Source organism: Cyprinodon variegatus, unplaced genomic scaffold (genome assembly GCF_000732505.1).
Source record: "Cyprinodon variegatus isolate N-32 unplaced genomic scaffold, C_variegatus-1.0 Scaffold276, whole genome shotgun sequence".
Classification (NCBI taxonomy): domain Eukaryota; kingdom Metazoa; phylum Chordata; class Actinopteri; order Cyprinodontiformes; family Cyprinodontidae; genus Cyprinodon; species Cyprinodon variegatus.
The window spans coordinates 390,630-415,276 of record NW_015150729.1 but is presented as its reverse complement, the minus strand read 5'-3'; the positions used below and the strand labels follow the sequence as shown (position 1 = coordinate 415,276).

The following is a 24,647-nucleotide window of genomic DNA, read 5'->3' as shown; positions in this document are numbered from 1 at the left end:
CTTTAAGAATGTCGCTGCCTATTCAGTTGCACCTGTGCGTGACAACAAAGACCGCGGGCGTAATCTGCCACAGATTGAGACAATATGCTCAGCTCTCATTTTTCAAGGGATAAAATTGTAGTCAAACTGGATAAACTAATCTTTTAAGCTCTTAGCTGTTTACTTACTGAGCTTTTGAATAGGCTCATCTTACCAGCCTTGATCATTTCCAGACTTAAATAAAGCTCTTTATAGTAGCAGTTTGATTGGTGTAATCTGCAAGCTGTCAATCCAATCTCTGTGGGGCTCTCCAGCTGAGCCATTTGGCCATGAGTTTGTCAAATATGGGCGCGATCTGTTGTTCAAGCATGAGTAAGTAAAGGTGCATTAAGAGGATGTTTAAGTGGAGATTAAGGGGGGGTAACTCTGAATGTATAACATCCCATTAAAGCTATGTTGTGTGAGTGATATGGAGAGGGAGCCACAGATGGCCTGAAGATCCTTTAGCCTCTCTGGAGCAACACCCAGCATCCATATGCTGATTGTGAACCAAAGCTGCTATCTGCCTTTTCGATGAGTCCCCCTACACTCAAATAGCACACATGTCTGGAATGCCCCACTGGTGCTCATCATTTGTTGCGTGGTTGCCTGCTGCAGAGGACACCAGTGTGTGTGAGCTACATTGGCATATAAGCAACTCAGTTTGTTTGATTTGTCTCCTAATCCAAAACAAAAGCGGACAAGCTATGCAGTGGCTGCTGCTCCGGTCAGTCAGCATTTGATGAGGACATCAGATGGGAACTGGCTGTGGACGGCGATAAATGCACTATAACAGTTCTCTGGAAATGCAAAAACTGGATCTGAACATTTTTATTTGATCACCTCCAATCTCCGATTAGCAGGTTAGATGATGAAAAATTCAGCGTCAATTTTATGAAATGCCTTAATGTTAAATGCTTGGCAATGCTTTTACTGAAGGTACTTCAATCATATTAAAATAGAGAAATATTTGTTCATATATTTGACATGTCATGTGAAAACCAAAAGAGAACAAGTCTTAACCTATAAATGCCCAGCTTTTAAGGTCATAATTTAGTACAGTGTTTTAGCTAGGAACGATTTTGCTAAAAATCTTAATTGTGATTGCAATATCATTTTGATTTTTCCTGTGGATTAACCCCAGGCTTATACTGAAAATGGTTCACCCCAGACTTTCAGTTTTTTAAAGCTTGCCTGTTCAGAGTCCATTGTTGCAGGACTTTACTGTATTTTTTTTGTTGTTGAAAAAAAACATTCTCCTACTCGCATGCATGGATCTGTGTGCTAGCAGAAATTCTGTTTGCCTTTATGTGTTGCGACAAACCCACTACAAGTGTTTTACCACCAACCCATGGGCTTGATTGGAACAAATTAGTGTATTTTACTTGTTAAATATAGTTTGATTAAAGTTGGGTGCTTCCGGGATTACAGAATTACCTTTTGTTAAATTGCGAATATATTGCAAAGGCAATAGAACCTGTTTAAAACCTTGAAAAATCCGCTTTTATTGGCAGTGGGAACGTCTCACTGACGTTAGAATCTCCCTCAATCGGCTCTGCTCCGATCGGCATACAGTAGGAACAACAGACCCTAAATTTACGTTACGATTATTTACAATTATTTACGAGATACCCTTGAGGGCAATGTATATACGTCACAACATCATGCTAGTTGTGCCAAAACAACTAAGTTTATATTAAATAAACATGGCATAGCACTGATGAGAGGGATTTAGATGAACAAAAGTGTGGAACAATAAAGGACTCTTACTATGCCCAGCTCCCTTCCATGTTACTCTCAATTGTTTACTTTCCTGAATTCACACTGATGAGGTCATCAACGCTAACCTAGCATTATGATGTTACCAGACATGCAGCATTGGAGGGACAGAGGCCAAGCATCTTAACAAGAGTGTGGTCAGACCCAGCTATTCTGCCAAATGGGAAAGGGGCCAACTGCTGATAGTAATCGAGTCGACCCGAGTTTGAAAAACCAGCCAATTTCATCTGGAAAGCAGTCTTAGAACGCTGGAGTTTATCCTCTGTATCAGGATATTGCTTTATGGGGCTTACATTTTTCAGCCACTGTTTTGAAATTCACCACAAGTACCAGGCAGGACCAAACTGACCTGTTTTAGGTTACAATTCAGTGATGCAAGTGCTGTGTGTAAGAAAGGGACCAGCTCAGGTCCCTATCCCGCTCCCCTCTCTGCTAGTGACTACAACCAGAGCCCTGGATTGTTTTCACTGTGGTGACCAAAAGTGTGGATCTGAGGGAACAAACTGTGGCTCCTAACAGGACAGCAGTAGTGAGCCACAGATGGCTGGCAATGTTCCTATTAAAACATAGATTCCAGGGTGAAACCAAATTAATCTATCTATCCAGAAATTTTTCTCATCTGTCTTGAATAAGTCTCATATTTGATAATCCAGACCATGATTGGAGAACTGGGTCGGGGAGGGTGAGTTCACCCCTGTGTAAGGATTTAGAGGACTCCGTAGTCTTTCACTTCATAAGAGACAATTGAGTCATTCAGCTCCCATTGTGGGGCTAGCCTGGTGAGAAAGGGGGGACAACTTCAGGGGGCAAGAAAAGAAGAAGGAAGAAGTGGCGCTCTGAGAGCACAGCTACCGGTTGGGGGGGAGCTGGTTAGCGTTTGTGTATGGGCGGGGTTGGGAGAGGGGTGAGACAGAAGAAGGAGAGAGAGTTATCCTGGAACTCCGGAGCAATTTGTCACTTTGGAATGGCTCTTGAGTTACATGGGGGGCCCCCCTCTCTAACAGCAGGAGAATTTTTAGGTCGCTGAGTGGGGAAGTGAGGAGGGGCTCGCCGCAGCCCAGGGAGGGGCGGTCAGAGGTCGCGCCCTTACTCGAGCCCAGCCAGTGTTTCTGTTAGCGAACCAGACTGGTAGAAGGGAGGCAGAAAGGGGGCCAGAGGTAAGAGGCGGTCTCTAAGCCCCCCCACCCCGCGCTTATAAAATCTTAGCGTGTGCGAGCATTTGCAGCAGTGAGGCTGAAGTGGAGCCACTTAATCAGGGCATGTGCTGCAATATCCTTCGTCTCATTTGGTGTAACATTCTGGAGGGGGGGCGTGGGGTCACCTTCATGCTCCTTCCCAGTCTCTTCAGCATGTCCTCTTATTTGACCCCTGTCCCGGCTGCAGCAGTGTCTCAGAATTTGCATCTGTCAGCACGTGTACAGATGAGATGCCGCAACTTTTTTTCCACGACTGAATCAGGAAAATTCGCCAAGCGGAGAAGCATGTTGCTCTGACATCCTACCAATGATTCGGGCATTATTTTTCTTTCTTTATAGATATTCACATCAACGGGGTTCATATAAAGTTGACCAAAGGTCGTGTCACAGTGTGAGTGGGGCAGTTTATGCTACATAGCTCTGCAGCTGAGCCGGACTGTGTTAGTATTTCACAAAAAATACTTTTACCGTTTTTTATGTCCTCAATTTGTGTCTGCCATGATTAGTAGAAAATTCTAATTTATAAATCTCTATATCACTGTAAGATATCCACAGGATTGCCAAAAGAAAACAGTTAAACTCTTCATAAGAGAACACTGAGGTACTTTGCTGTAAAGTTTAATGTTCTTCGCAAAAGCCTTTGGCTTAAAATAAGCTGTCTGAATGGTTAAAAATACCTTAGAAAATAACTTTCACTTAAAGAAAATTATTTGTTTCTCCTAAATTTATCTTTATTTCCCTCATTGATACAAGAATAACTAACTTTAGGTCCTCTTTGCTCAGGAACACTAACACAATGGCCTAATTCTTAGAAATTATGCATTAACTTGCATAAAAAAAAAATGATGACCATCATCCAATAAGGGATCAGTTCCAGCTAAGTGTAAAACTGGGCTGAAAACAGTTGTCAGCCAATACTTTGAGCTGCCTGGTCCACTCATAAACAATAAACACCTATATTAAATTACATTTATAGATGACATCTTTGTCCCTCTTCTGCTTTTTTTGTTTGTTCTTCTCTTTTTGCAAGAAAGCCACCCTCCTCTTTTACTCCTAGATATGAATACACAGAGTGGATAAAGGGGGGGGAGAGGTTCATGAAAAAACCAACAGGAGCATTTACAAGCGTTCCTTTTTCCACTCATAGTCATACAAACAAGCATAAACAGTTCTAGTGCAGTAAAAGCAGTCCTTGGGTCATAAATGATGCTGGAGAGCGACCCGGCAGCAGGCGGTTTTCTCTGCGCCAGGGCTGTAACTGAGGACACGCAGTCAATAACTCCCTCCAGCGTCTTCCACTGGCTGGAAACCCCACATTGAACTCTTGGCTAATTACCACTGATTTAAACTCAGTCTCAGGAAGGGTCGCGACACACTCACTCTCCAGCCAGCTCTGCAAACGCACACACTCGCAACCAAACAGGAACGTTCGGATATAAACTAGCGACCACCTTAGCAAAGATGGGGGACACAAAGAAACCAAATGTCTCGGGGTAATTATCTCCGCTCCTTCTGCACATCATTGATCGTGTGAGGAACGGACTGCAATTTCTGAAACTTTCTTTGTCGCCTAGCGCCGACACGTGATCCCGGGTTACAATAATTATGGCCAAATGTAACAGAAGCTACTCCAGTCATTAGGGCAACATCTCAGTGAGTCACGAATTGGTTTTTGAGACGACGGGAAGAAAGGCTTCCCCTCGGATTGTTTTTGATCATGTCAAAAAAGTTTGTGTCCGACCAGCTCAGAGTTCAGGCTTACTTGTCACAGCTCTTTGGTTGCACACTCTTCCAAATGTTTAATGAGTGGATCTGGCACAGAGGTTACAACGCAGGCCCGCTGCCCTCCTGCATTAATTACCTGACTCCAGTGATTGCTTCGGTTTCTTGAGTCGGTTTCTGAAGACCTTATCTAATACTTTTTTTTTTTTTTTCTGCAGACAGTTCTTAAATGAGTCAGTCTTTCACCTTATTTTTTTGTCTGATTATTTTTAATTCAAAACGCTAAAGTTCTACCTTGGATTTCGCATTAACTTTGCCATTTTTACATTATTTATCTGAATTAGAAGTTTTTTTCTTTACAGTTCAATAGTGATACTCACAACTTCAATTAATTTGAAAAAAAAAATTATTACAGAACTGGACATATGTTAAAAGAAATAATGTGAATATAGAACGGTTAAGGTTAAAGGATTTACTTTAACCATAGTTGACTACATTTGCTAGTGTCTGTGTGAGAATTATATTTAACAACGCATTGGTTAGACAAATACTTACTTTTGGGCAGGTCAGGGGAGTTGGTAAAGATCTGAGAATGATTTTGAATTGACCTATATGTTGGTAAACTGTGAGTCATTTCTAAACAATACCCAAGTCCAAATAAGGCCCTACCTAGAAGTAAAATATTACCATTTGGCCAAACTGTTTAAAAAAGGTAAATATACCCTTTAGGTGAAAGAGAACTGGATAGAGTTTTAAAGAACATCCCAAGAACCATCAAGGCTAAACTCTCACTACCTGGAAATGAAAATGATCCATCAAAGAAAACAAAAACAGCTTTAAACCGCCATTGAGAGAGTGAGAAGATGAGACAAAAAAACAAAAGCCAAGTTAATAAAAAAACAGATGATTCTACATAGAGATGTTTCTCCTGTTTCTTCCTACCAGTGTGTTTTTGTTATTTCCCTTTTTTTTTTTATCTTGGTGTAAGTGTGTTAAGAGAAACAGGGTGGGGAGGGGGAATGTCAGACTTTCTGACTTCAGATCGAGGCCAAGTCAATCATTTATGGGAGCAGTCAGGAGGTTTAGCCTCACAGGAGCGTGGTGAGAGACCACGCTTTGCCTCTTTTTATGAGTTTCAATAAAAGCTGTCCAACTGATGACATGAGGTCACCATAAAGCCGTGAAAAAAACCAACCAGACGACGTTGCTCTCATTTAGCGCCACAAGTGACTCAGGGATATTTGAAATCACCTGTCTGCTGCCTAAAAGTAAATTAAAGCTTTGTTATGGACTTTTGGGGCTTGAAGAGAATGCGGTTTGTATATCTAAAAGAAGAAAGCGATACATTATTTAGTTTTACACGGCTTCTGTGTGCGCCTCCTGCATGACTCTCAGATGCACGCTTCAGGCCATTCTCATCTCCTCCACCATCTGCCTTAAAGTTTTTATTTGCGTCTCCATATATTTTTTGTTTTTAGTTTTTACACCCCGTGCACTTGTTGAGAAATGTCTCCCTCTTTTTGTTTGGTCCCCCCTTCCTTTGGTTTCACCCCTCCCTTTTTTTGCATTGTTAACATGTTTTGTTTTCTTTCTTTCCATTCTGTTTCCTTTCTGCCATTCAGTACCTACAGATGAAATGGCCCCTTCTAGATGTTCAACCAGGAGGTCTGCAGAGTAGACAAGCACTTAAAGATGCCAGGTCCCCGTCACCGGCACACATCGTCGTAAGTAAATCCTCCAATCGGTCCTTCTTTCACCATCTGAGAAACAACCTTTTTTTTATTTTTTCTCCTGCCCTCCTTCTTCGCCTGTTTTTGACTGGACACCTGTGTTTGTTTTTCGCCTAAATCACAGCCACTAACACACAGGCCACACTAATTCTCCTCAAAGTGCACTTGTGGACACTGAAAGGCTTTGTGGTTGTGGACTGGTTGATCACGAGGTGAGTGGCAGCGGTAGAGACACCGTGGCAGACGCACCTGTTGTTCTTTGAACCAGACATGTCGCCTGTAATCTCAGAGAACGATAACTCCCAAGTCACGATTGCAATTAGTGGGATTTTTATGGAGAATTTATTGCAGTTTAGTAGGAAACACCAGGCTGCAAAACACACATGTCTGTAAGGGAAGCGTGGGCATTCCTTTCCTCCATCCTTTATCAGACTTTCTTGAGGTGTTGCAGGGTTGGCCTGACAGTGCGTACAAATAACAGCTTGTACCTTAGGCATGCCGATATCTGCCAACTCTAAAAGCAACAGCTGAAAGTGGTTAGTTGGATGCTGAAAGTTTGCAAGAGGTCAATAGATGTTTGACATAAGGAGTTAGATGTATGTGGTCACATGGTGAGTGAGGAAAATCAATGTGTGGGGATGGAGAAGTAGATCTGCTGTGACCATTATTGCCTCTGAGCAATACTAGTTGCTGTTCTTGTTTAAACTTTGTTCTTTTTTGTTTGTTTTGGACTAAACACTCTTTAATGGAAACCAGTCCAACTTTTTTTTTTTTTGTCAATTTGGTCATTTGAAGGTCTGGAGCTTTAAGCAGGAAAATTCGGTTCTTTTTATCACACAGATTACTCTGTTGAGACACCCTGTCCCCTTCTGAGTCACATTTGACATTTAATCATTACAGCCTCTTTTATGGTCTGTTATAAATTCCTTCTCAAAAAGCTGGCGAAGCGACGCCTGCGTTGGTATCCCGCCGGCTATTTAAGGAAGCAAGTCTTAAAATAGGAAACGGTGCTTACTTAAAACAGAAATGTTGTCTCAAGTTATTTTTAAAGACAAGACAAAGCCAATACAGACTGTTATCATCCGAAATGTTCTTTTTTTTTCTATTCAAAGAGTTTAGCCTTATATTTTTAGGCGATATTGAGAAAAATAGTCCCAGCTCACCTGATGCAGTTAAAGCAGTAATGTGCAGCAAATTCTGCAGGTTAATGTAAATAACTCAGGCGGCTATAAATGCCTCCTTATATACCGTATGTATTCCTTCACTTTAAGAACAGTTGCATTGTTCTGGCTATTAGGATCTGTGATGGACATTTTGTACTCATTCTTCCAGACAATAACTCGTCATTTGTCGTTTTTGCTGACATGACCTGTAATTAGAACGAACACAGTTATGTGCAGAAGGTTGTTCTACAACTCTGGAGAATTAGTTGAGCATGAAGCACAGGAAGGAGACAAAGGCCTGGGCTGGGATCGGAGGAAAATACGTCTGTGTCATATTTACGTGAAAGCACATCAGGCTGACAGCAATTTTGTTTTTCTTTCAGGTCTAACCTGCAGATTTATATATTTTTGTTCATCTTGTTTGAGTTTGTAGAGTGATGGGAAACGACTGCTGACCTTAAAGGTTTCAGAAACAACGAAATTAACTGCTAAAGAGGTTTGCCTTTCAGTGTCGGGTATTAAAGCGTATTTACAGAAAGTTGAGTGGAAGGAAAAGCTGTTTGATGTTAAATTGCCATCCAAAACAAACGCCAGCCATTATTTATCATTATTTTATCCTTCCTTCCACTCTTCAGGCCTATGTAGCAGGCAGAAACAACCCCAAAAAAACTATAACAAACAAATAAGAGCGGCGAAGCAAATATAATATGTAATGACACTGATCGATACAAGAGAAACCATTGTTATATCTGTGCTCCTATTACCCGCTTCTTTGCGATGTGTTTGATACGCAGGCTGGTTGAGATCAGAAGCATTACTCCGCCGCCTGTTAGTAGAAGTGATGAAACAGAATGTGAAATGCCGCTCGTATTGTTGGCTATTTCTCCAGAGCTGCTTCAGCATCCACCTCCAGCTGAGGAGGGAAGTGGGCTTCAATGTTTCCCTGGTTTGCATCATGCATGCTGCTGTACATATAGAAAAAGGAGAGATCAGGTGCTGCACAGCTGCTGTGAATTGTTAAGACAACCTCCTGTTGAATCAGTCAGTGTGTGTTTAGGTGCATGATGCTGTTATCGACCAATGCCACTAGCCAACGGGAGCTTGTTTTTGTTGGCAAATGCAAAAAAAAAATATTTAAGCACTTTCACCTCTGTCTGCCTGAACCTTAAGCAGACTGGAGCAGGCTGCCCTGCTGGTGATAAGACGGTTGAAACCACAATAAACAGCCCCAGATGGAAGCAGAGATATATAAACGACTGCAGATGATGGGCTCGGATAGAGGAATAAACAGGGAGGGAAACGCTTTTCTGGAAAGCTCTGGTTGGAGAAAACTGGCGGATCAGCTGAGAGAAGAGGAAGTGATCTCATCCCGGTTGTTCTCCTTCAGGGCAGGCTGGATGCCCCGGCTCGCCGTGCCCCTCGGAGGAGGCCAAGCTGGATCCTTTTTGAAGTGTGTGACCACCCCGCAGGCAGCCTTAAGAACCGTTGCTGCTGAACTTTTGCATCATTGGTTGAAAGTTATTCAATATTTTATCCACCTATTGATGTGCAATTTTAGCTGTTGAACCTGCAGAACATCATTTTTTTCTATCATGCAGGTTTCCTTAACCCTTCTTAGATACTTTTGAAAGCCTGAATGATGCTAGAAGTAGAAAGCTGCACCAGTCTTTGCTTCATCTAAAAGTATTTTTTATTTATTTTCAGTCTTTGAAACCAAAACTTTTGGATTTAATGCGATGAAAAAGTGGAGATCAACTTCCCTCGGTGGGCCAAAATAAACGAAAACTGATGGCAGAAAGAAGTCGGCCGATTAATAAAATAAAATCCATCTGATTTCAATTCCATCATACTATAAGTGCACCTGTAATTTAATTGCCTTAGAGGTTTTTTATTTTATTTTATTTTTTTATGGAAATAAAATCCCCATGAAGAAATCTGAAAAGTGTGGCATACATTTTTATTCCGCCCCCATGAACAAATCTGACTTAAGTTTTATAAGTTTTTCGTGTCTTATCTTCTATCCAATTGTTACGGAAGAGGATTAGGGCTACTGGAAAACAAAAAAAAAGTTTTAATGATTTTAAAAATTTTGTCAGTTTAGTATGGGAAAAAAGTCAGAATTCTGACGTTAATCTCAGAATTCTTTTTTCCCATGTTAAACTGAAATAAAATGTAAAAATCTGTTAACTTTTTTTTTTTTTTTCAGTGGCCCTAATCCTCTGCCATAAATTGTGGTCCAAATATCACGTTTCATCCTTTTTCTAGTTGCTGTTTAGCACTCCATATCTGGGAATCTGCTGATTGACCCCAGTTTACGATTTGCTTCATCATGTGCATTTTATAGGAAAAAAAATAGCAATATGGTGGCCATATATTCTTCTTCCTGTTGGCTTGTTTATTAATGCGCCTGTAGCTTTTTGATGTGCTGAATAAGGACATTGCTGAACAGTTTTTTCAGGATGTTAAACAGATTCATCCAAATAGAACTCCCAAATGTATTCATTTTTATCATATAGCAGATCTATTTATTGGTTTGAGTTAAAAGACGAATTATATACGGATTCAAAATGATATGGAAAAGAATGTCATTCGCTGAATTGATTTACTGGTGATGATATATTTTCTTGTGTGCTGAAAAGGCGCGAGCACGATTGCGTGAGAGCGCAGCTTAGCGGTAACATTGGTTCCAGTGCAGTTTATCTTATTGCTCGCTGTGCTGAAATGTGACGCAAACAAACTTGGGTCTCGTTTTCCTTCTAGGAGGACGACCTCTAGGTTCCCCCTATATTTAGCTCCATTATTTGTCTGATTGTCTCTGACCAGCTTACCTTGCTGCCACTACCGTGTCCTACTATGGAGATGATGTATTGTTTGTTGAATATTTTGTTTTTGGTTGTTCGGATTTGCTGTTATATAATCGGAGAAATTCCCTCCATGTTGTAAAATGTTCGTCAAGCAGCTTAATTTTCTTCTGTTTTTTGTTTCCCACCTTAACAATGGTTACCGTTGGCCTTTTTGGCTGCTTATCTTTGCTTGACCTCTTAGTTAAGGTGGAGGACCAATCTTTGGAAAGTTTATTTCTGCCTCAATCTGTTATCAGAATATTGTTGGGAGTCTGGATGAGCGATATATTGGCATTAATATTTAGAATTGTTGAAGTCAGTTTCAGCTCCTTCCTCAAATTTCGGCTAATATTGATAACACACGTTTGTTTCCATCTTTTTGCTGTTTGTGTATTTCTTTGGGTAGTAGAAGGAGGTGGGGCGTTGTTTGAGCAGTGTGGCGGTGATGCAATGCAGGATCAGAGGGATCAGTTTATGGTGGTCACTATAAACAGGGCTGAATGTAAAGGCTTGTTTCAGCTTTTATTTATAAAGTAAACTGATTTAAACCAACCAATGTTGGTCCATGACATGAAGCCGAAACAACAAACATTAAAGTATTTGGTCGTAACTGTATCACATGGACACATCGAGACCAGCTGTTTAGTAAAACTACAAACTCAGGTTATTGTATGTTGATATTTTCAACATCAACACAACGGATTCCTCTGCTGGAGTTCAGGCTTGTATCGTGATGTCATGACGTCACCTGACGGAGAAATATTCAACCATCTAGTCTCAGAATGTGATAGAAGTTTTTTTTTTCTTTCTTTTTTTATGTGTTGCTCCTGCTGAGGTTTAAAAGCCAGTTAAGCACAAGTAATTTGTATCTTAAGCTTTAAGAGGAGAATCCTCCCTGTTTTAAGAGCGTACACACTGATTTGTCACATCCACACGCACGGACACGGCCTGGGAGTCTAGAGTCTAGCCCAGGCCAAACAATGTCTCCATTGTTTTGTGGGCTTTCACTGGCAGCAGGGGACGGCTGGAGTGTTAACCATTTCCCAACTGCACCTTACTGTGTGTGTCATTGTGTGTGTGTGAGGCAGTGAAGCATAAGCTTTGGAGGGATGGAGAAAGAGAGAGAGAGGGAGGGAGCTCCAAGTGTATCGCAATTAGTATGGAGGAAGTGTTGGAATCCGTTGATTTTAACGGGGTGCAGGACCTCCCACCTGAGCCTTTACAGCTTCAGGACTGGCTTATTTTGTTCCCATTCAGACTAACCTGCTTCTCGGGCTGGAGAGGGGGCTGAAAAACAGTGCAGTGTTTCTGCTAAGCGTTCAGAATGGACGCTTTACAATGATTCAGTGGATTCCCGTAGCGGGTCAAAGAACTCCCAACTCTAGCTCAGTGTTAGGAGGAACAAAAAGGATCACATTCACCTTCTGGGACCACTTCTCCGTCCATCCTTCAGTAGTGGGGGAATAAAAAAAGGGGGGATTCCTGTGGTCTGCCCCATACACCTGGGCTGTCCAGACAATTGCAAGGGACTCTGGGAGGGCCAGCCTTCCCTGTAGTTAATGAGCGACCCCCACAGACAACAGGCGCCACCCACGCACTGTCCTTACTCCGCCATCTTTACCTTAGAGGCTTTCTTTGTCCCTAACTTATGCTGACCTTAAGCTTTTCTTTCTTGCTGCATTTTAAACCCTTTATCCAAATAACCCCCCCCCCCCTTTAGTTTGTGCATGCTTCCATCCATCCATCCTCTGCTGCATAAAAAGGCTCTGGAGCTAAAAATACTGAGTATGCAGGATTACATGATGCTACAGTATTTATTATTTTTGTATTTCAGTTTTAGATAAAACATTTGTAATGATTTGCCGCCATCGCCGGGTTCAGGCGGGGGGTCAGTCTCGCGTCATCGGTCCGGGCCAGTGTCCGAGCTCTACGAGACGTGGCGTCAGCCCCGGGAACCGTGACAGCAACAATGAGAGCACCTCAATCGCTGTTGCTGTCCAGTAGTCTGGATGACGGCTTGTTCCCACAGACTGTCCTCTCAATGTTGGCCCGCTTCTCAAGCAAACCCACAACAACAAACTGCAGATTCTTCTTCTTTGTGTTTTTTGCGTTCCCTCGACATCGAAAAGAATCTTTGGGGATATTTTAAATGCCTAATAGGCTTTGTTTTAAAAAAAAAAAAGGTTTTGCAAAAGTATTTGTACCCCCCTAAGGTTTTTTCTCATATAGCAGCTATGGTATGACATTTGCCTGAAAAATAACCCCTATGAGCCCACAGGGGAGATATGTGACTCTTCGTCTGCAATGCACTTTAACGAGGATAATGGATATTTGTATCTAGAAGCGTGCACGAGTGTGTGCGTTGCACCAGTAAACCACAGTGTTTACTGAATAGCTTTTATGAGGAGCTATCTAGCTGACCCGAGGGTCAACACAAGTACAAGTAAAACCCAGTGATCTGAGTGCACAGTAGCTCTAAGGTACTAGAGCCCCTCAGTAGACTAAAAAAAAGCCTTGTTGCTTCCCTTTGCATGTTCTTTGACTTTTAGTTTATCCTATCTTTTGTTTTCAATCTATACCTTCTTTTCCTCTTCTTCTCTCTTGTCAATTGTTTGAAATATGACTTCATCTTTTGCTTTTAGTTGCAGGATAGTTAAAGCTCAGATAGTCCCATGCAAAATTGAAATGCGTATATTTACATTTTTTATTGAATATACATTTTTAAAGTATTTAGGTTTCTTTTTCATGGATGCAAAAAAACAACAAGAAGTGATTAAGCTTCATCCTCTAATTTGGATTAAAAGATATTTTATTTAGTGCCAGAATCTGATCAAATCATTAAGCAGAAGCATCCCTGCTCACGCTGAGTAGGTGAAATGTTTTACCAGACTGAAACATTGGTTTAACAACCAGGCAACTGTAAAACTAGTTCATAGGCTAGCAGACTCCTGTGTTTCCAGTGTAAAATGAGTTAGAAAGGAGTCGGGGGTGCACTGGGGAGATATGTGAGCCAGCATGGATGAGGTGGTAGTTTAAATAAGTAAAAACAGCCAGGGGATGCTGCTTTTTTTTTTCCCAATGCGAACATGTTTCTTTTTGCATAAAACCTGGTCTGCTGAGATTGTGTGTGTGTGTGTGTGTGTGTGTGTGTGTGTGTGTGTGTGTGTGTGTGAAGAATAAAAAGGAGAGATGGAGAGCTGATATAATTGTGTGACTTGGGAACGTCCATCTTTGCCTTTCAGGGGCCCTTCTGCTGGGAATTCCCTGGACAGTCAGATCTGAGCCTTCACCAATTTCATTTGGTGAGAGACCTTTGAATTCCAAGAATAATCTGCTTTTTTAAATTATCTTTATTTTGATTGAAACTTAAATTACCTACTGATTTGTTTTAAATAGGAAAAAGTAGTGAATGAAAAATCTTAAATCATGTTGATTAATCTCATTCTCATCCATTGCTGCTGATTTGTTGCTTATATGCTTCTGAATATCCGCAATGTCTTATAATATGCAATCAGTAGAGCTTAAATGTTTATGTAAGATGATTAGTGTTGGTGATGACTTTATAACTGTTGAGCCGTTTTCCTGCTTTATTAGGATTTCAATCTGCATGGTGCTTCTCAGAACTATATGTAACCTTTGAACTCTTCCTCCTGTTTCCCCAAACCAATAGTAATAACGTCTATGTGTTCGATTGGGATTACATTTTATAGCCAAACACAATTAGGACACAATTTTAAGGAAAAAAGTCACCTCATTTTTGTGCTGGGAATTTGTTTCTGCCCCTTTTGCTTTGAAACCTTAAAATAAAATGCATAGCAGATCATTTCGCCAAATAAAGTAGGAATAGAGTTCAGGAGTGTGTAGTTTTGAGGTTTTTCTGAGGAAACTAGAAAATAAGAATTTCTTTGAAGACTAAAGCCCAATTTACACTACCCTTTTGAAACCGTGCCGAGATCGGTCCGAGCACGGTAACTGAGATAACTGTTGAGCGTAAATCCCAGACACAACTGAACTGCGCTAAACTGGTACTAGTTCATCAGTAGGTCTCGCCGCGGTTCAGTTCTGGCTCAGTTCTGAGATAACTAAGGGCCCATGAGCAGACTGTGTCACCTCATTACAGTCGGCCTCCGTAGTCATGAAATTTCCGACATTCGTAAAAATACAAGCTTCTCTACAGTGCCACATGATTTCCAGTGATGATTCTTCTTAGCAGTGTGATGAACCTTAACGTCTGTCATTGTTTTCTGCCCTGATAAGACTATCGTCTTTTGTATCCACTGCCCAAAAGCCGACTTTAAGTAAATTCACCAAAGGCTGCCTTCTTCGCCTGACTCTCCACAAACAGTGAAATATCACGACTATAACCAAACTTCCTGAATGTTACGGCAGCCGCCATGTTGATTTGCTTGTTTAGTAGTACCGTAGATCGCCACTAGAAGGCGAGGGACCTTGCTGGCGTTTAAATGGTTGTAAGGAACCAAGCTTGGCACGGTTAACTGATCCAAGCTCGGTTGGCATTGGTTCTCAGAAGGTTGTGGAAATGGCGGTTAAGGAACACGGCGGAAAGATATAGCTGTGGAGAAAAGCCAAAAATCCCCAGCTCAGGTGAGAGAACCTTATATGACGTTTCATATGACGCAGCATTAAGATGACATGACAGACATGGTAAATGAATAAATTTTAATATAGGGGATATGTGGTGTGGGAGAAAATAGATTTGGTGATATTTATACGATTTTCGTCCAACCAATATAATTTCGATCTTTCAGCTCCTTACCTTATGTAGTTTAATTTATTTTGATGTTTTTATACCTGAAACAATGTGGGGGAAATGCGCTATTCCATCACCGCCCTGGTAGATGGCACCGCACAAACCCCTAACAAGATGTCTACCAAAATACCTGAATGATCAATATCTACCAATGAACATATACAGAACATGTTTTCGTATCTCTACATCTACTTTTGATGTTGGGTAGAATATCACAATTTAGTACTATCGTGAAATTATTTTATTGTAACCCAAGTATTGGGAACACCTCGCCAATACTCATCTCTAATATGATAATTCTTGAAGAGGAGAGCTTGATTGTGCAAAAAGATGCACCTTTTAGAAGGAAGATGCTATAATTTACCGCCAGAGCTATAATGTGGTTTAATATCAAGCATGGTCACAGCAGGGTTTGTTAGAATGATCCGTGTAAACGCCCAACAGAAATCCAGTTGAGGATCTGAGGCAAGATACTCTGCATCCAATCTAAGTGAACCTTTTAGGATGGAAGAATAAAAATGGTGGTAGAACTCTAACCCACAAGATATACAGCAGGCTCAGGATGGCTGATTATAAATACATCCTATAGATTTCTTTCAATATCAATTTCTCCATTTTTCCCACAGTTATGCACCACCTATTTCTTATCAATTAGAATCCCATTAGAACACATTGACATCCTATTATATGTAATAGGATGTGGAAAAGGCACCGTATTTGTCTTTGTTCAATCGGCCGTTTGTGTCATTTCTTAACAGTTTACTAGCATCCCTCTCTAGGCCATTCCTTTCATCATGCATTCTTCTTGTGTTTGCCTTTTCCTATGCATTTGCTTTCAATACAGCCCTCTTTCTTCACACAAACTGGCTAACAGGATTTTCCTAATGCAGATATGCAGTAAACAACAATGTTTGCATCCGCTGGTTGAAGATTTAGAGCTGAGATAACCACGTTTGACACTGAATGTTCCTCTAAATCAGTTTTTAAGAAACCTCAAAGTAATAAAAAAGTGGTGCCTGAAGGTAAGGTTAGTTGGTGTCGTTACTGCCGCGGAGCTGACATGCTGAGGGACTTCTGTAAGCCTTGTTTGGATTCGCCTTAGTCAGGCACTGTGAAGCCAGAAATAGGCTGGGCATTACGAAAAACCCAGAGGAGAGGAGGCTTAATCTCTTCTGAGGCAACCATGGCCTTCTAGAGGGCCTACTTGAATTGTTTGACTAATCAATTGCTTGCTGATTATGCACACTCTGCTGGAGCATTTGTTGTCTGGACGTAACACTTAATGACTCAAATAAATAAGTAAGAAAAGATGCTAAATCATGTTTGGTAGACTTGGTTGAGGGGGGAAAAAAAACCTTCTTTTCTTCATGTCAACTTGTTGCCTCTGTTCCCTCCCTCTGTCTTTGCTAAAACTTGTTTGACAAGGTCTGGCAGGATCAACTTTGGGTGTGCCGGTCTGTCTTTCGGCATGTGTGAGTGTGTGTGTGTGTCTTACAAACAAACCTTTGTCTGCACCAGTGTGGACGCAGTGTCCTTGAGCCTAAGGTGTGACTCCAGTCTTGGATGATGGCCTGTCAGGGATGTTTCCATTGAAACACTGAGGGTTGACCTTTGGAGACTTTAAAAAGAAAAAAACATTGGTCATAGTAAGAGTTTTCTAATTGCTGTCTTGCACAAAGAACGAGGATCAAGAGTAAGATGCAGTCCTGATGATTAATCTTTATTCCTATTGAACCGCTCCCCAATTGGCTCATTTGGTGTGCTCATCTTTGACAAATTCCCCCAGATGGCTTGATCTGCAACCTGCAGGACGACAGCAGGATCTGCAGCTCTGCACGCTGCTGTATTAACACTGGAGGCCGTTTGCGCAGAGGAACTTGTTTTGACAGAGCTCCAGGTGTCTCATTGTTTGGGATGGCATGGTTCAACAGATTTACCAATTAGCACCGGGCCGAGGGCACGGGAAAGGGTGGGAGTGAAGACAAGAGGAGGGAGAGATAGAAAAACGGGGAGCTGCAGTGATGGAATGAGGTTTGGAGTGAGGCGGGGGTTGAATGGAAGGGTAGGAAGGGAGTGAAGTTAGAGTATTAGGAGTAAGATGATCCTTGACCCTATTTTTTTCCCCTCTCCCCAGCTGTAGTACGTTAGGGGGGAGTTTGAGCCACAAAGAGGAGGGGAATTACCTTGGAGGAGGAGATTCCAGCTGAAAGTTTGGTTTCTCTCAGCTGCTGAGCAGATTTAAAATCCTGTCATTTGTTGAACCAAATGCTTTTTTTTCTTTTCTGTCCTGTCGGAGACTTACCCTCCCTGTTACTCATAAGAACAAATCTGCTTCTGTTGTTTTTCCTACCAGGAAGTTAAAAGGGAACTCTTGAGAACAAGTTGAACTGATTTACCAGCTGTGCTACAAAAGCTTTACGTAGTTTCTGGCTGCAAACTGTTACGAAAATATGGAAACTGAAGCATGTTTGGGCTCAAGATTAGAGCTGATTTTCTAATCCTGAACCGTTTCTCATATTCATCTAAAGATCGATTGATAAAACCAAATATCGATATCTAAAAACTGCCTTTTCCATCATCCTTACAGCTGCTATTTATCATTACTTTATGCTGTTTAATATTGAAAGAATGTTGTATAACTACTAATTTGGGCCATGTAATTTGGTAACAGCTAAAATTTAGCAGATTGAAGGGACTAATCTGGAGTTTATGAATCAGAATCAAATTGATGTACTTTATCGAGACCATAAAGGTCTTCAAATCTGTTTAAAGCAGATATCCGTGATTGTTGTTAAACGGTGCGTCCTTAGAAGTGCAATATGCTGGTGAAGGTTCTCAGTCATCCAGGTCATAGTCATTCCAAAAAGAGATAATTAAAAACGATCCACTGGACTTTTTTTCCAAGTTTGAAGACGTTTTGCTTCCCATCCAAGAATCTTTTTTAATTAAAAATGCTAGGAATAGCGTTGAGTTTGTGGTTTTATACAGTAGTCCAGCAAAGCCTTGTTTTTGTTTCGAAACCATGCAAATTGGAACAGACCAACGGGTCCACCCCTTTGGAACGGAAGTCATTTGGCTTCTTTTGTTAGACTGCGATACCCCATACCCATCTAAGTGTGTGCAAGGTGGGTCGTTAAACGAGATTTTTGACCTGTTATCCCTTTTATTTTCAATATATAAAAATACCTTGTTTCTAAAAAAAAATACACCATCAGTCTTATATAGAAAGTAGAAACTTTAATCAGTTGATGATTTGCTACTGCTAAAGACCTTCATTGCTCTTAAAAAAGAACATGATTGAATTATTTTTGATTTATTTTCCCATCATTTCCATTTAATCTAAACATATTTTTTTTTATATAAGCCTAAAATGTCTAAAATGTCTAAATTTGGGGAGTGGCGGCCTAGGGGTTAGGGCATAGAGCTTGGAGTTCAAGCCCCACTCCCGCAGACTGCCACACGGGGTCCCTGAGCAAGACCCTTAACCTCACACTGCTCCCCGGGGGCCACACAATGGCAGCCCACTGCTCCCCAAAGGGATGGGTTGAATGCAGAGGTACATTTCTGCAAAAGGAGATCAAACTCACTGCGGATCCAGACATTTGAATTGAGAAAGCTTCCTGGAGGGGAAGCGAAACGGCTTCAAACCTTGGAAACCAAGTCCAGTGGAATGTTTTTTAACTTTTACGGAATGACTATGACCTGGATGACTGAGAATCTTCATCAGCACGAGATCAATAAAGTTCAACTATATTATAATAATTCATGAATTTTATTTTAGTAAAGTAAGCTGATATTTGCTGATTGATCAGTCAGGTTATCTGCTCTGGTAGCCACAGCGTTGTTAGCTTACCTTCTGGAGATTTAAGGCATCATGAACTAAATAGCGGAGAACACTGGGGTTCATTTTGACAGGAAATATTCCTTACCAAGCTAACCAGCAAGGGCAACAACTGGTTAAAAAGACTTCAAAGTCTAGACTCAGTTTGATATAAAATCTTTGCACTTTTGACAAACATCAGTTTATCTAACTACAGTATAGCTTAGTACCTAAACACGGTTAAAATGTTTTCGTTTTAGCCTGCAGTATTTCAGCATAATTGTATAAGTAATTATTGCATCAGCTGGTTATGAGTCATGTTTACAGGAAGTGCTTTTAAAATAAATCTTGAAACCTGAAGAGCTGTTTTGAATGCTTAACCTTCCTAACATGCTGTTTAAATGAAAAATCTAAAACCACCTGAAACATTTTTCAAAACAGATTAAAGAAACACTTACTGCACATCCTTCATTACCAAAACAATAAGCTCCTACCTGAGCAATGCTAATGCTAATGTTAAAATCTGTGAATCCAAAGTATTTTTAACTTGGGGAAGTATTTATATTACAATACATGCATCAATCCATGTCTTGGTTCCCTCTTTATTTGCTTGCCAAGTTTTGTTATTAATGCTTTTAAAACTGACTCTTGAAAAGTATTAAATATATAAATTATAATCAGTTAGTTTTAACCTTTTCCTGTTAAGATATCTAAGACATATCCTGAAAAAACCTTTTTGCAAGTCTCTGATCCATTCACTTCTTCATGGATACCTCGGACTGATTAAGAAACAACTCCATGATGGGAAAACGAGTCTGTTTTTTGCATACGAACAAGCTGCTGGTGATTGAGAGTGACGGAGACAGCTTTTTGGAACTGGAAGAGCACGTTGGGACTAGAGCGGGATAAAAAAGATGGGAGGGAGAACACGGAGCCCCGCCAAAATTCCCCAAAGGACAATTTACTGTTATGGATGGATACGCCTTCGTAGTCAAATTTCTGCTCCGTGGACAGGACAGGGAAAGGAGGGGAACGCTGACTGATTCCAGAGAGCACTTAAGCTGCCTCGAATTCAGGTCTTCTGTCCCCACCCACCTTATGACAGGAGAGGGGCTTTTTCTTTGGAGTTTGTGGGGGGAAACATGGGGTCTCTGCTTTCTGAGTTGTTCAGTCACATCCTCAACCCCAATTTAATAGATTTTGCTTCCCTCTTAAGTGTTACTGAAGCCCACAAAGAATTAGATTTGATTCCTAATTTCTAACCCAGTTTCTTGGCTCAAATCTCCCCTCCTCCTATTTTTTTAAACTTGTTTTATAACTATTTACTTTTAACTATCCATGATGTTAGATACACTTTGGCTTATCTTACAATGCAGGTCTATACATGCTCAAATATTACTTTACCCACTTACTTTAATAAATACTAATAAATAATAATGAATAAATAATCTAACATCAAATTTTCAGATCCCCCACTTGTATTGAGGTCTAGACTTTGATTGGATGATTATTTGAAATGATTATGCTCTGATATACGTCTTTTCTTTTAGCTCCATCTTTATGTTTTAAGGTTATCGTTTTGCTGGGAAGCGAATCTACATTTCGGTTCTTCTCTGTCTCCAAGAGCTTTTCTTTTTTCCAGAGTTCTCACCCACTAGTCGTCTCTTTAACAGATCCAGCTGAGTTGTGCATTCTTGCAGCTCCTCCAAAGTTTCTCTTTCTCTGATGCTTCCCTTTGATCGATCAGTCAGTCATTCAGGTGAAGAACTTGATAGATTTGCAGGAGTCATAATTGTCTAATCAATATCAATTTCTACAATTCTTACTTGCAAAGGACTGCTTGGATGCAGGATTTTGTGGATGTTCATAAAATATTTGCATGCAGATATGAGCTTTCATGCCCTGAATAGTTACCTGTTTGCACACTTTTAGCGGTCAGTAAGTAGTGGTGACATTCTGATAAGAGTAGAAAATCTAGTTAATCAGTAGCATCATTGCAAAACTGCAGCTGATTTCCTACTGCAGGGTTTTAAGATATCCAGCAGCCACGATTTTTTTTAACATTCCTCACAACAGTATTCTGGACCTGTGCTGTGTTTTAAGGTCACCCAGGATCTCTAAGAAACCTCTGAGGTCTTCACAGAGCAGCTGTATTTATATATTAGGTGACTTGAAGGTGGATGGTTGAACTGGATTTCTCTTAAGGGTATAAGAGTAAGTGGGTGGAAAGTGTGGCTAGAAGTCCAGCGAGACAGTTCCCCTGCAAGACACTGTAGGAGAAAGGAACAGCAAGAATTAATGTTGAAATCAGTCATGAAACAGAACAAGAAAAAGCATGACTGATGAAAAGCAGGATCCTACTGCCGCTTTCGGATGAATGGCTCAGCACTGACAGCGTATGAGCTGAGAAAAGCTGAAATTTGTCAGAGCACTTTCTTTCTTTCACTTCCCTCATCAGCAGAAACGCGCCGTAGACGCCCAGCTTCGGTCACACATCACCTCGGAGAGAAAAGAATAAACAAGCCTGTCACCAAACTTGGAGAAGAGATCCTGAATCCAGCTCAGCTGACACAAAGCAGCTTCCATTTCATGCATTATTAACATTACCTAAACACATTATTTGTGTATTTTATTCATTCATTTGTCTTGTTAACATCCTCCTGGAGTGAGATAAACAGCACGGCCAGACCGACTGCCTGACAGCTACTTGTGAGATTGGAATAAAGGGGTAAAAAAAAGTCAGCAGCATGATTCCATGGACGCCGTTCTTCCTTCTCTTTGGCTCATTAGAGAACGGCCAGGCGATGATGTCAAATTGGTGGACACTTTATCAGCCCTGCCTTTTAAAAAAAAAAGGAATTGCATCCTCCTGTTATCTGCAACATGCTCTGTTTCTCCGTAACAAGGCACCCCACCCGCATCCAAACACTCTCCTCTTACTTGTTAAGTTTGTGTAAACCCAAAAAAAACCCCCAAGTTTGAGGCTATTCCACGGGATTCTGGCGGGTTTTGTTTTGTCGTCTCCTACGCCATCGGAAAAGAAAAAACCCTTTTTTTATTTGCTGTTCTTTTTTTTTTCTGCACAGACATCACAAACGGAGATTTTAATTGGAACTTTTTGGCGCTGTCTCCATCTTGCGTTAGAGTGGCAGACGAGTGAGTGAGTGGCTGGCTGGCGAGGCTGAGGCTGGGGCTGATTGGTGTGTAGCGAGGCATGCCTAAATCAACTGGCAGCATGAATAGCTCGCTTGAGTCTCACTGGCATTCACTGGAATCTATGGCATTTTTTTTTATCCTTTCTGTGGAAAAGGGGGGAATAACCAACAAGAAGGAAGAAGAGAGGAGGAGAGACCACCTCCCACTTCGTTGGAGCATGACTTCTCCCTTCTTTTGTTTTGTTGGTGCAATTCACTTGCCTTCGTGCCATCTCGCTCTCCGTCTCTTTAGGCTTTTGTCAGATAGGAAATGGCTCAACCCTTGTCGTTGCTGTGCTCCAGCTTTACAGTCACTCATTCAAAAACATCAACGTCTTTATGAAGTAGTCACGGCTTTGTTCTCCTTCGGTTAACAGAGTTAAAAGAAGTTGTAAATGAAGTTATAATAAAGGCTGATTAGAATCAGCTCTGTAGATAATCTGAGATCCCCGCTTTTGAAAGTGATATTCAGCCTTCAGACTGTGTTCAAGAGTTGGTCATGTTTCTTTTATGTACGTTAGTGTTTGGACGATTTAAGAGCTTTACAAGATTACTAAAAAAGAAATGGCAAACACGGATCTTTGCGTGCCTTCGAGTTTACCTTGGACAAATTAAAAGACTGCTGTTTAACATCAGGGATAAAAGTGATTAAAAGATGAGGCCGAGCATTTTAAAGCCTGCTATTGTCAAGGAAACAACACGTGACTCATGCCGTTTCATTGCAGGTTATATGAGCGTACCATGATCATTTATTTGAGAATCCATCCATCCCTCACTGGTAAAGTGAATCTGGAAAACTGTGGAATTTGTTCATAAAAAAAAAAAAAAAAAAAAAAAATTGGTATTCCTTTTTGAGGAAATGTCCTCTTTCCCTATTTGGGGATTTAGCAGATGCTCAATGGCTAATCCGCAATGACACTCTGGGCTCCATTGCTGCTCTTGTGGGGATTGTGCTGTAGCAGAAGACGCTAATGCACACCACATGTTCCAGCTGCACATCTGCACACATACCTGTTTAAGCTGAGGCCACCGTCGCGCATCGCAAAACGGGAACTTCCCGTGCCAGAGGCAGTGCAGCCATGCGAGCCAGGGTCATTCCAGAATCATTGTAATCCTGCTTGACATTATGCAGTCTTTGTTTAAAGTGAAGTGTGTGTGCAGGTGGAGCTGCGTCTGACTTGTATACGACACATAATTATGTTTTTCTTTTCTTTTTTTCGTACATGCATATGTGAACGATAGTAGGCCTTTCCTCCTTGGGCTGTTAAGACAGTGCTATGTAATTACCTGGCCTGCTGCCACTGAGCTCCAGCGGAGCAGAGCCAGAAAGACAAGCTTTGTCTTTGCACAATAAAACACTGCAGCGCCAATCTGATAAAACCTCCCAGATTTTATGTGGCTTGCAACAAAATTTGTTTCTTCAGTCAAGATTGTCCTTAATTTTGCTTCGAAAAGAAGCGACAAAATCGGTCTCTATTTTCGTAATTGAAATCACTCAAACCCTGACAGATAATGGGAATCGTTAACTAGTCAAGTCTGACTTATTTATAATAAACGCTGAAGTCAAATCCAGGGCCACAGGCCAGACAGGGTTGTGAAATACTGCACTGCAGAGTTGAAAGCTCGTAACTGACAGACGCAGACAGAAATTCGTCCAGCCAATCAGAAGACAGGCGTGCACGCTAAGACAGATTTACAGCTTTGGCATAAAAATACATCTGAACTTGCATGTCACTGCCCATGCCACCCCTTACCTCTGAGGGCTGGAGTTAAGGCAGGCTCATGCTTGGTTGCCAAGTCAGCCTACCTGTCTACCTATTTAAATAGTTCTATCTCCTCAGCCTTGATATGAGCAAAAAGCAAGGCCTCGGAAACTCTTGGCACTTCAAAGGCTACCTCCCCCAGTCTTACAAGTTGCCTGTCTTTTCAGAGGAGACTTGGCTTTCTTAGGGTGAGGAAAGGGGATTGGAGAGGTGCTGTGGAATGAGTTTGATGGGCTAATTGTAGCCCTCAGTGGACGCAGGCACACACCCCAGCAGGGGGGTGCGTGGTGTGGAAGAGGAGAGCTGCACATGCTGGAAATTATCCCCTGAAAATCTCCCTGGATCATTCTGCATGACAATACTTACTAAGGTCAAGACTAAATTATGATTTTTAGATAATGTTGTCATATATCACTTCCCAATACTTTAATTGGGGAGATGTAAACATCCTGGTCATCTGCAGACCTGTACGGAAGAGGATTAGGGCCGCTGGAAAAAAAAAAAAAGTTTACGGATTTTTAAATTTTATTTCAGTTTAATATGGGAAAAAAGTCAGAATTCTGACTTTAATTTCAGAATTTTGACTTTGATCTCAGAATTCTGACTTTGATCTCAGAATTTTGACTTTGATCTCAGAATTCTGACTTT

The 24,647-nt window shown here is 41.1% G+C and overlaps 1 protein-coding gene across 27 annotated transcripts in view; it reads left to right on the top strand.

The window, feature by feature from the left end:
* The window catches only part of tcf7l2 (transcription factor 7-like 2 (T-cell specific, HMG-box)), a 102,292-nt gene that overhangs the window by 29,209 nt on the left and 48,436 nt on the right, over positions 1-24,647 (top strand). For 16 of the 27 annotated variants that reach the window (XM_015383101.1, XM_015383106.1, XM_015383107.1 and 13 more), the window contains exons 4-5: positions 6,338-6,439; positions 13,694-13,753. The exons of 4 other annotated variants lie outside the window; for them this stretch is intronic. In XM_015383101.1, coding sequence (XP_015238587.1) covers positions 6,338-6,439; positions 13,694-13,753 — 162 coding nt within the window. The remainder of the gene's footprint in view (positions 1-6,337; positions 6,440-13,693; positions 13,754-24,647) is intronic. 7 more of the 27 variants (XM_015383112.1, XM_015383108.1, XM_015383113.1 and 4 more) reach the window with 1 other exon arrangement.